General features: G+C 37.0%; 1 protein-coding gene across 1 annotated transcript in view; it reads left to right on the forward strand.

Moving 5' to 3' along the window:
- Positions 1–12,655, forward strand: part of LOC137035078 (LHFPL tetraspan subfamily member 7 protein) — a 203,127-nt gene that overhangs the window by 47,807 nt on the left and 142,665 nt on the right. The window contains exon 2 of the mRNA XM_067408340.1: positions 10,426–10,564. Coding sequence (XP_067264441.1) covers positions 10,426–10,564 — 139 coding nt within the window. The remainder of the gene's footprint in view (positions 1–10,425; positions 10,565–12,655) is intronic.

Here is a 12,655-nt window from a genome sequence, read left to right on the forward strand (position 1 = left end):
TCTGTGAAGTTTCAGCTCAAAATACCCCATAGATTTTTTATTTTTATTTTTTATTTTTTTAACTGCCTATTTTGGGGCATCATTAACTATACACTGATTTTGGCAGCGCCGCCCCTTTAAATCACGTGCTCCCTGCCACACGAGCTCTCGACTATATTACAGTGCATTTACAAAGTTCACACAGCTAATATAACCCTCAAATGGATCTTTACAAGATGTTCGTCATGCTGTATGCATGCTTCGAATTATGTGAGTAAAGTATTTATTTTGATGTTTACGTTTGATTCTGAATGAGTTTGATGGTGCTCTGTGGCTAACGGCTAATGCTACACTGTTGGAGAGATTTATAAAGAATGAAGTTGTGTTTATGCATTATACAGACTGCACATGTTTAAAAATGAAAATAGCGACGGCTCTTGTCTCCGTGAATACAGTAAGAAACGATGGTAACTTTAACCACATTTAACAGTACATTAGCAACATGCTAACAAAACATTTAGAAATACAATTTACAAATATCACTAAAAATATCATGTTATCATGAATCATGTCAGTTATTATTGCTCCATCTGCCATTTATCGCTGTTGTTCTTGCTGGCTTACCTTGTCTGTGCACAGATCCAGACGTTAATACTGCCTGCCCTTGTCTAATGCGTCGATCACGGGCTGGCATATATGCAAATATTGGGGTCATACATATTAATGATCCCGACTGTTACGTAACAGTCGGTGTTATGTTGAGATCCGCGTGTTTTCCGGAAGTCTTTTAAACAAATGAGATTTATATAAGAAGGAGGAAGCAATGGGTTTGAAACTCATTGTATGTCTTTCCCATGTACTGAACTCTTGTTATTCAACTATGCCAATATAAATTCAATTTTTGATTCTAGGGCACCTTTAAGGTGACGTAGTTACATGCTACTTCATGTACTTACTCCAGTAATAACTGTAAATTTTGCATGATTACAAGTAACTAACCCTAAACCAATCCCTAACCCTAACTGTAACTAAGTACATGTAGTTAATTAATATTACTCAGTACTTATTTGAGTAATGTAACTAGCAATGTAACTATTTTACCTTAAAATAAAGTGTAACCAAACTTTAAGTAAGTTCCCCAGCAAACAGCCTTTTTGGAAGTGTTTCCTAGATGTTCTCCTGAGGCATTCACTAGTGTGATCATCTGAATTCCAAATAGTGCATCAGTATTTTTCTCCATTTGTACATTGGAACCTGAACTATATAAAAAATACTAAAGCTCCAAAAACTTTTTTACTCTAAAGTCTGCTCTGTGCTTAAAGGAAGAGGCCTATACAACATAAGTGCATGCAATAGTTGTCTGAATTCTTAGAAGAAGGACAATAGGGAAAACTGATAGATTTATAGAGCTCCCACATGGGCAAAATTACTACATTGATATAGATTTTTCTACTGTGCCAAGAGTAGACTTAGTCAATTCTTGCAATTCTTTGACCTTTATAAGAGGATGTTTTCTAGTTCTAGTTTAATAGATAAAACAAAAAATTGGAGGTGAGTGCATGTGGGTTTATGTGGGTTTTAGCTTGAATGTGAGAAAATAAAGGTGTATTGGAGCTTAATGTTCCTGAGGGCTGAAGGACTTTATTTCATTGAGTGAGAGTCTGAGCTCTAACACACCCCTTTTAATTGGCACTGCCCACTCTGTCTCTTAACTACAGCTAAGCCAGCTTTGGACCTGATCCACACACACACACACACACACACACACACACACACACACACACACACACACACACACACACACACACACACACACACACACACACACACACACACACACACACACACACACACACACACACACACACACACACACACACACACACACACACACACAGTTCAGATATATGAGAAAATATTTCACCATGGTAACAAGACAGCTTCAACCTTGATTTTCAGTCTAGTAAATCAAGTGCAAATTCTGTCATATATAAAACCCTTAAAGAATAATAAGCCATATCTTTTTGTTACTGCAGCAGTCCTCATTCACTGACAAGTGAAGGTGATGTTGGTGACATTTGGGTCTTTGAAATGAATTTGACTGTTGGATGAACCATTCCAGTTATTTCACATCATTACCACCCCTTAAAGAAATAGCTCACCCACATGAGTTTCTGTCATCATTAACTCAGCTTCATGCCATTTAAAAGCTGTATGACAAAGTAAGGAGAAGTTTTTCAGGTTTTTCGACCTGTACTTTGCATAAAATGAAAAAGGCAATGCAGTGACCGATGGCTGTCAAGCACTATAAAATTAGTCCATATGGTGCTATAAAGGTATGTTCACACTTGGCAAGTTTGGTTTGATTACGTAATCAAATTGTAATGCAAAGTTTCCCTACATTCTCAAACATCTTGCATATTTGTGTACATTACCATTACAAAGTTTTAGATCAGTAAGATGTTTTGATGTTTTTAAAAAGTAGCCTCTCCTTCTCACCAAGGCTGCATCTATTTGATCCAAATACAGGAAAATATTTTTACAATTTAAAATAACTGCTTTCTATTTGAATATATTTTAAAATGTAATTTATTCCTGTGATCGAAGCTGAATTTTCAGCATCACTATTCCAGTCTTCAGTGTCACATGATCCTTCGGAAATCATTCTAATAAGCTGATTTGCTGCTCAAACATTTATTATTATCAATATTGAATTTTTTTTCAGGATTCTTTGATTAATTAAAAGTTCAAAAGAACATAGAACACTTTTGTAACATTATAAATGGTCTTTACTGTCACTTTTGATTATTGCTGAATAAAAGTATTAATTCCTTTAATTTCATTCCAATATATATATATATATATATATATATATATATATATATAAACACACACACACACACACACACACACACACACACACACACACACACACACACACACACACACACACACACACACACTTGACTTTTGATTATTGCTGAATAAAAGTATTAATTTCTTTTATCTCTCTCTCTCTCTCTCTCTCTCTCTCTATATATATATATATATATATATATATATATAATATATATATATATACATATATATATTATATTTTATACTGTTCTGATAGTGGAATGAGTGATTCATTCACTCATAAAAAGAATGTAAGTGTTTTTTGTTCCTTTTGATATTTGCTTTGAATAAAAGGCTGTAATGTTGTGATTCATCTTTGAGCTGGTTGGTTTGGTTCAAGGCAAAGAATTTTATTTTTCTTTTTGGATGAAATTGGAATTGGAAAAATTCTTCCAAATCCAATGCCACTGAAAAATGTGCAGTAACTGTTGCACCCTTATTTTTCAATCTTTTGCTGTGTGCTAAAGTTTCTGCAGTTGTGGAAGTACAGAGTCTTGTCACATAAATTTTTCTCTGTGCCCTACTGAATTCACAGAGGACAACATCAATTTTTTTCCTAGAATCAAATTAGCGTGCAACTGAATGTTTTGTAATGTGCATCGTGTGATGCATTTGACAGAATGTGTAGTTTCTTATAATAATTTTCTTTATTTTGTTTTGTTTTCATCTAGTTACACAGAAATTGGTTTCCATCATAGCGTGACCTCTCTCCTTCACAATGCACTACTTCTGCGGTGCTGTTTACTGTTTGCAGTGTGTATGAAGGCAAATAATTAGCATCTATTTAGGAAACTGCTCTCTGAAAGAGGCTGTGCTGTAAGGAGACATTTGTCTTCTAAATGAATAGCAGCTGGAGTTTGGAAAGTATTTTATATATTGTGTGCATATGTATGATGTAGTTTCAAAAGTACAATGTAGGACATTTTCTAATCAAGGATTTTAAATTCTAGTGTCAGAACAGAAGCGTAATCTTTAATTATTGCTCTTAGGAGTTGTGGCAAAAGCCAGGCCTGAAATGTCAAACTAATTAAGGACATTCTGGGCAGTGTGTTGATACAGTAAGGTCTTTCAGGAATGCATGAAATTAGTAACACAATGTAAATGTAACACAGGGCCATATTTGCCAAAGCTGACTGTTCATGCGTGCACATGAAATTGTTTGCACTAAATGTTGTATAAATAACATTGGCATGATTGGTGCATAAGAAATGCAAAGCTGTTCCACTAAAACAAAATGTGTAAGAATGCAAATAGTTAAGCTGTATATTAATATTTCAATAGGTGAGGAGCACTGTTTAATCATGAGCTCTTTTTTCTTTTTTTGTCTAATTTTATTGTGGTGCTTTGCACTTTATGTATGCATAAAATCAGAAATCAGGGAGGGAATCAATGCCATTGGGACAGGAACATGAAGTGGAATAGACCTGAATCTGCCTCTCATACATGAGAATGGGGTCTTCATGTTTGTGTCTTTACTTAAAGGGTTGTTCACCCAAATGCATTTACTCACCCTCATGTTGTTACAAACCTGTATGATTTTCTTTCATCTGCAGAACACAAAAGAAGGTATTTTGAATAATGTTCAGTTTTGGTTGCCATTGACTTCCATTGTTTGTACTATAGACTGTTAAAAAAAAAAGATGGTCAATGCACCTCTACACTCTTTTCCACTGTGGAAAAGTGAAGGCGCCAAAGTCCCAATATGGCGCTGACATCTTGCGCTGATTATGCAGACTTGTAGTCCGTGAACTGGAGCCGCGGTATCAAGGTCCCGCCCACACTCCCTCTCGCAAGCTCATTAAGTCGGAAAAACTGAAAAAATATTCGGCATGCCAGGTGCATGGTCCAAAAGGGTTGTACCTTGTCTCTTAAGGAGTCATGGGTGTTTTTTGGGCGTAACATAAATTAAACCAATCAGTCTCATCTCCCATTCCCTTGAACTTATATCAGCGTGATGAAAACTACAAAAAATGACAGAAACCATCTTTGGACAAGTTGTCTTTTAAGTGTAATTTGATTAAAGTTTAGTTTGTCTCACGTCCCATTAAATTACATGGAGAGGGCGGGGTTTATGACCTATACTGCATCCAGCCACAGGGGCGATCGAAAAGTTTTGGCTTCACTTTTCAGGACTTGTGCGGCACACTTGGTTTGGACATAAAAACACTCAAAATATCTTTTAAAGTGGGTTTGGAACAGCATGTGGATGCATAAAAGATAAAAGAATTTTCATTTTTGGGCGAACTAATTCTTAAACTTAAAGGTGCCCTAGAACCCCTTTTCAAAAGATGTAATATAAGTCTAAGGTGTCCTCTAAATGTGTCTGTGAAGTTTCAGCTCAAAATACCCCATAGATTTTTTTTTAATTAAATTTTTTAACTGCCTATTTTGAGCCATAATTACATATGCACCGATTTAGCGCGCGGCCCCTTTAAATCTCGCACTCCCCCGCCCCAAGCTCACGACTGCCTTAAACAGCATACACAAAGTTCACACAGCCAATATAACCCTCAAATGGATCTTTACAAAGTGTTCATCATGCATGCTGCATGCATGCGTCGGATCATGTGAGTATAGTATTTATTTGGATGTTTACATTCGATTCTGAATGAGTTTGATAGTGCTCCGTGGCTAAAGTTAACATTACACACTGTTGGAGAGATTTATAAAGAATGAAGTTGTTTATGAATTATACAGACTGCAAGTGTTTAATAATGAAAATAGTGACGGCTCTTGTCTCCGTGAAAACAGTAATAAACGATGGTAACTTTAACCACATTTTACAGTACATTAGCAACATGCTAATGAAACATTTAGAAAGACAATTTACAAATATCACTAAAAATATCATGTAATCATGGATCATGTCAGTTATTATTGCTCCATCTGCCATTTTTCGCTATTGTTCTTGCTTGCTTACCTAGTCTGATGATTCAGCTGTGCACAGATCCAGACGTTAATACTGCCTGCCCTTGTGTAATGCTTTTTTTTAATAAATGATGTTATTTTCATTTTTGCGTGAACTGACCCTTTAAGGGTTCCAAACCGTAATCTGACTGTATTCAATGTGGGTCACATGACTTGTCTCTGCATAATTAAAAATCCTGCTAATAGAAGCTGATGCTTGCCTGTGGAAAAATTATTGCCACAATTTTAGGATGTTATCAAACCAATCTCACAAAAAAACATAACTAAATTACGTTTTGGCAAATTGGCACTAAATTTGAATGAATTTGTATGATTTGATTAATACAAAAATGTGCCATTTTTATAAAAAAAACTAATCCTCTTGAGTGGAATATAAACCCGATTATGCTTAATAAGCCGACAATGCGTGTGGTCACATAAACATAACCCTCAGTGTGATTTGATTAGTACGAAAATGTGGGACGCAAGCAGATTGTATGAAAACCTACGAATGAGATCATACGAATTTGCCACAAATTTTCCAAATGCAAAAAAGTTATTAATTGCCATGAAAATGTGTTTTATATTGCGGGGAAGTTGTCACATTTTTTTTCCATGCGGTTGCTGTGGTGTTGTGAGTGGTTGCTATGTGGTTGCTAGGGTGTTCTGTCTGTCAAAAGAGCCTACCTTAAGTCTCTATATATTCTGATCTCTAGGAATGGGTCCCTTTTTTAACATCAGCGTATGGGATATCTTAGCCATTTTATCATCCACTAGATGAAAAATGGTAAGTCTGATCACTTTGAAAAGTAACAGCACACTTGGCAAGCACCACTAATTAGTATCGACCTCAGAAAGTATATTTCTGTTTCCTAGCCATATGTGGACTATATATGGATGAAATATGCATACTGTTTGTTTAACTTATGAGCATCATCAACATTCCCGTCATAGACAGCCTATTTATGATTTTCCAGGGTACCATTTAATTCTGGATCTGATCTGTTGAAGCCCTAATATGTCTCTATTAGTTGTAATGAAACACGGTAATGTTTGACAGCACAGTGGGCAAGAGCTCATTTCATCTAAAGGCTTCAAAGATGGCAAGATCAAGAGATGGTGCTGAGGAAACTAGACGTTTCTATGAATATATGAATACCATTTAAAGGGGAATGAGTTCACTTTGAAGGAAATATGTTTCTGCCAAGTGTCTGCAACGTTCCACTTCTGTGTTATTAGATTTCTTCCCCTTTCCAGTGCAGGCATGCCATTATTGTAAAGGATGTCGTAATGTTGTCATCAACACAAAACAGTCATAATTACTACAAATGTTATCATTACCACTAGAAATACTGCGGTTTCAGATGTCACCCATGAATCTGCCATCTCGTCTTCATTTGCATTCCGTTCTCACTATTAATGTCTTCACCATTAGGACCACAAGGAAAATGAAATTGATATAGTTACAGCATCTGTATTAATATTGCGATTCTTGCCTAATATGCACCGCTGATGTGATAGTACGAACTACACTGTTTTTCTGTATGTAAATGTGTATTGCTCTTGCAAGAGATCTGCTGATTTTTTAACAGATATTTTGTTTACTGTGTTGTTGATTTGGTCCAGTAAGCTTGATACTGCAGTTCTGTGTGTGGAAACAGTATTTGAAAGCCCCGGCTGGTCTAATGAAGAGACATCAAACTGTCAGAATGAAAACCTCAGTTTGAAATCTCTGAATGCTTCTCACTGAAAAGCATCCACCTGTGACTCAACTTTACAGAAAGACTGCTTCTCTTTTCTGCAAGAGACCATCATGGTCATTCCTTTAAAGTCACCATGAAATTATTTTTTTTAATGGAATATTGCAGTATTTATTATAAATAATTTAGCCATGCACATTTTAAAATTCATGTGCCCCCTTGATCTTTAATCAAAATAACTTCCCATCCCTCTAGCAGCGACATCTCTTCTCTTCTCTGACATGACATGTTTACTAGTGTGAGGGCGGGACAACCTGTCTCTGACATGAGATTGACCAATAGCAAACCACAACCATCCAATCAATTCCAAATGGACAAAATCAACATTTTTCTTGTACAAGAAGTCACTTTACACGGCTTTACATTGTATATATCTTATAATATGAAGGAAAGGACTATGGCAACTTCTTTCTCATGCCGACTTAAAGGCACAATATGTAAGGTTTTTGGATTAAAATATCCAAAAACCACTAGAACAGTGTTATATATTTTGTTGACTTGTGTACTTACATTATCCCAGATGTTTCCAAGAACGTTTAAATCCAGAGAAATAAGCAATTTTAACCAGGACAATGTTCCATCTCTATGTGTCGCCTATCAATGGCGTCATATCTGCGTTACCCTTGGTTTCACTAGAAACCATGGAAACACCAGAGACACTTTAATATATTACATGTTTTATTAGACAAGGGAACAGCTGTTTGTTTACATTTATAGACAGAAAACTAATCAATGTTATATAGCTCAACATGTTTAGTGTTTGAATCTCGTTTTCTTTTTGAATCTCATTTTCTTTCATTTACCGCGGGTACCATGTTTTACCATGACTAATATCGATCTAGATTACTGCAGTGTGCAACAAGTGTCTCATAGCAGCCGCTCAGCGAAAGCATAGAGTAACAGCACACGGCCAATAGCACTCATACTACATAACGTTAAAGGGTTAGTTCACCCAAAAATGAAAATTATGTCATTATACCTATCATATACCTCCAGAACACTTGGAATATATGGCATGTGTTGCATGGGATCATTCTGTAATACTTTTGAGTGAGCACGAGTGGGAGATTTTCTAAAAATTCTCCTTTTGTGGTCCACAAAAGAAAGAAGGGCATACTGCATTTAGATCAACACCAGGGTTTCATTTTAGGGTGAACTATCCCTTTAAAACCACACTAAAAAATAAAACATTGGTTCAAAAAAAAAAATATGTTAACGTTTTCCACTAGAATTTTTAACTTAAGCCAATTGGGAGAATTACATTAATTCAAAGCAATATTTTGAGTTGATCCAACATAATGTTTTAAGTAAGGTGAAGACGTTTTTTTGCCACAATAAAAACACATTTCTATGTAACATGAATTTAAAAATTGTCAACATGAATGTAACTATTTAAGTTGATCCAACATAATGTTTCAAGTAAGGTGAAGACGCTTTTTGGACACAATAAAACACATTTCTAAGTAACAAGTAACATGCTTGGTAACACTTACCAATCACCGCTTGTCACCATGATGGTAACTCTCCAAAACCCCACATTAACAGAAACTCTTCTAAATTAGCATAAAAAAACACTAATTACTGCTAAATGTCTCTTACCATTAATCTTGTGCAAAAAACATTATATAACACTTAATTTTAGCATTTACTCTCCCTTTCAAGTGCCATGGGCAAAGCATGATGGGAAATATAAATCCCAGCCCAGTTTCACTTAACTTAAGTTCGTCTAAATTAAAAGTAGTGTTCAAACAACTCAAAACAATGACATTTACACATTTACATTTAGTCATTTAGCAGACGCTTTTATCCAAAGCGACTTACAAATGAGAGTAGTAGAATCAATTAAATCAACATGAGAACAACAGTGTGTAAGTGCTGAGTGAAGTCACAGTTATGTCAGTAAAGTGCTCATAGCGAATTTTTTTTTTTTTTTTTTTTTTTTTTTTAAATAAATAAATACACAGATAGGAGAAGAATATTAGTCAAGGTAAGTGCTACTACTACTGGGTCAAGTGCTGACGAAAAAGATACGTCTTTAGCATTTTTTTGAAAATGGCTAGAGACTCGGCTGCTCGGATAGAGCGTGGTAGGTCATTCCACCAGCCAGGAACAGTCCCGGAGAAGGTCCGTGAGAGTGATTTTGTGCCCCTATGTGATGGCACCACAAGGCGCCGTTCACTTGCAGAACGCAGGTTTCTGGAGGGCGCGTAAGTCTGAAGTAGTGAGTTAAGGTATAGCGGTGCAGAGCCAGCTGTCGTTCTGTAAGCAAACATCAGAGCCTTGAATTGGATGCGAGCAGCTACTGGCAGCCAGTGCAGACTGATGAAGAGAGGAGTGACGTGCGCTCTCTTCGGTTCGTTGAAGACCAGTCTTGCTGCAGCATTTTGGATCAGTTGTAGAGGCTTGATAGTGCATGCTGGAAGGCCAGCCAAGAGAGCATTACAGTAGTCCAGTCTGGATAGAACAAGCAATGAAACACAATTACACGTCATCAGATTGTATTTACATTAACAGAACTTAAAATTAAATACATTTTTGATTAACTGAAAATGTTAAACTATGACAAGTCATGATAGTATATCGAATCAATAGGCATAATTTGTGTGTCATCCAAGCTCAATAAAATAACAATTACAAGTAAAAAGTCTAACAGCATTTCAGAACTTGATTTTTTATTTCACAACAATATATATAAGTAATGACTAAAGGTCCCCTTAATTAGTTTTTAGAGTGCATTCTTAGCTAGACTAATTCATTTATTGGGAACAGAATCAAATTTGGATTGCCTGAGTTTAAAAAAAAATCAATCAAGCCCCAGAAACAGTCTGAACTCTTATAAATCTCTAGTATCTGTAAGTGTTGTGCATTATGTGTGTTCCAGACGAGTGCGGTCCTGTGTTCAGGTGGATGTGCTCTGCTGGCAGTCAGCTCCCTGCTGGCCATCATCACCATCTTCCTGCCCAGTGGAGCCTGTGAGAGGAGGATCTGCACATTGGCAGGATACATGCAGATGGCTGCAGGTTAGTGTCCAGCTTACTATCTTGACCTCTGATCAGCTCTTAAACACCAACCCTTAGAGGAACCATGCTGAGTAGCATTACATGACTGATCATAGTCAGTAAAACCCTAATCTGAGCTTTAGACAGGACCCCCATAGACCATCTGAGGCATACTGCACACAGAAATGATGAGAGCTTCTCAAAATCTATGCAAGATTAGTAAAACCCCAACATATCTCTTTCCCACACTTCAGTTTGAAGAATGGATTGACTTTTCCCTTGGATCTTCTACTCTGTGTGATTTTGAGTGCATGCAACAGCAGGGATCTTCAGAAAAGAGTCTTCCTTCTCTCACCTCCTGCTCTAATATGATGTGATACACGCTGGAGCTCTGCTAACCGCTTTGGGCGTAATATCTGAATTCTGTTGTGTTCACGTTTTAAGTGTATTGTTCATTTTTTGGCAGAGCAGGGGAGGAATGATACAGTTTGATATGACGTGATCTGAAGCACTTGAAGCTGAATTTAGGTGCTTTTTCATATTAGAAATGCAAAGATTCATGTTACACCTTCATTAAATTGCATGAAAGAGTTTATTCAAACACTGTTTGCAATTCAGGCACAATATGTTTGAGAGCAGATCCCTTCTGGGGGAAATAACAGGTTAAGCTGGATTCTGCAAAATGGTTGCTGGTCCATGGTGGTCTGGCATTTCTAACCAACCAATCGCAAGGCACATTAAGCCAAAGTTGGGCCATCGTTAAACATCTTTCAGCTCAGTTTTTACTGTGTGTTATACTCTGCTGGCACAATAGGTCCCATATTGGCGGCTTTTTGTCCAGATGAGCATGTTGAATCGGTATGGGCAATCAATGAGAGAAATCTTTTTGATTTGTGAATCAGTGTATGAGAAGAAAAAAGATCACGATGAGAGCAAGCAAAGTCATGATTGCACACAAATGGCTCTTACCTGAGCATTACAATATGCAAATATTTTCATAACAACATGGCCGTCTGAAGTGAAGAATGTAAAAAGCAACTGAACAACATGATTGATATTCAAAATGCATTAGATATTCAAAAACGCATTAGACCGGATTGCTTTTGTGGTGTATATGCTCATGGGGTCGAATGAGTTCGAACAGCCACCAAAGACCGCCTACATAAACATTATGGGAAGCGCGCCAGTCAGACTTTGTCGGCTGAAGACCCAAGTTTGCCTTGAAGATGAAAAATGTACCAAGCACAATGTTCTCTCACCATTCCTGACTTCTAAAAAACAGTAAAAGCGTTCAGTGTGGTCTTGCTGCTATCAGAGCAGAAACGAAAGCTGATGCTCTCTGTATGTTTTACCATCATCTCCGGCAAAGTCCCTTTCAAGGAAAGTCTATTCACTCAGCCGCTACGTTTGCAACGCCTCCGGGCAGCTGTTTCGGGCGTCCAAGACCAAGTCCTATCTATTTGAATGGGGGAATCTTGAAATCTCAAAAACTGCTTGGCGAGCTCACAAATAACATTTCAAATCAGCAACAAAATCTGACTTGAACTGTCCTATAAATGTAGTTTCTTATGCTCAAATAGCATTAAAAAAGCTTATTTTTCAGGCTAGACCAACCAATGCGCATGTGCAGTCCTAAGTGTGAGTCTCAGGTCTCTGTGGGAACCGTAGCTTCTAATGGCAGCTGCAGTGATGCAATGACTTTAACCAATCAGTGATTGGCTCTTTTACTTAGAAGGCGGGACGTATTCCGCCATATTGCGCATTGCAGTTTGTCCCATTCACAAGTAATAGGAGTGAACTGTCTTTCTATAGCTATAGTCTTTGTCTGCAGGCGTTTTCAAATGTAAATTGTACGAGCTTATTTTGTCCATTAGATTGAAAGATCTGAAAAAAAAAACATACATTTACCCATCCATAGACCCTCCCCTCAAAGAATTTATGACAGAAGTGATTAAAAGTGGACAAAAGAGACAGATTAAAACACCAACGGTATGTGTCTCCCTCGTCTACTTGTGATTCGATCGACCAAACACAAAATCTAATACCAGGTGTAAACTGTGCCCTAGTTTCGGTTTCCTTGAATGTCTAATACAGACTACTGCCACCTGCTGA

This window comes from Chanodichthys erythropterus, chromosome 13 (assembly GCF_024489055.1).
Source record: "Chanodichthys erythropterus isolate Z2021 chromosome 13, ASM2448905v1, whole genome shotgun sequence".
Classification (NCBI taxonomy): Eukaryota; Metazoa; Chordata; class Actinopteri; order Cypriniformes; family Xenocyprididae; genus Chanodichthys; species Chanodichthys erythropterus.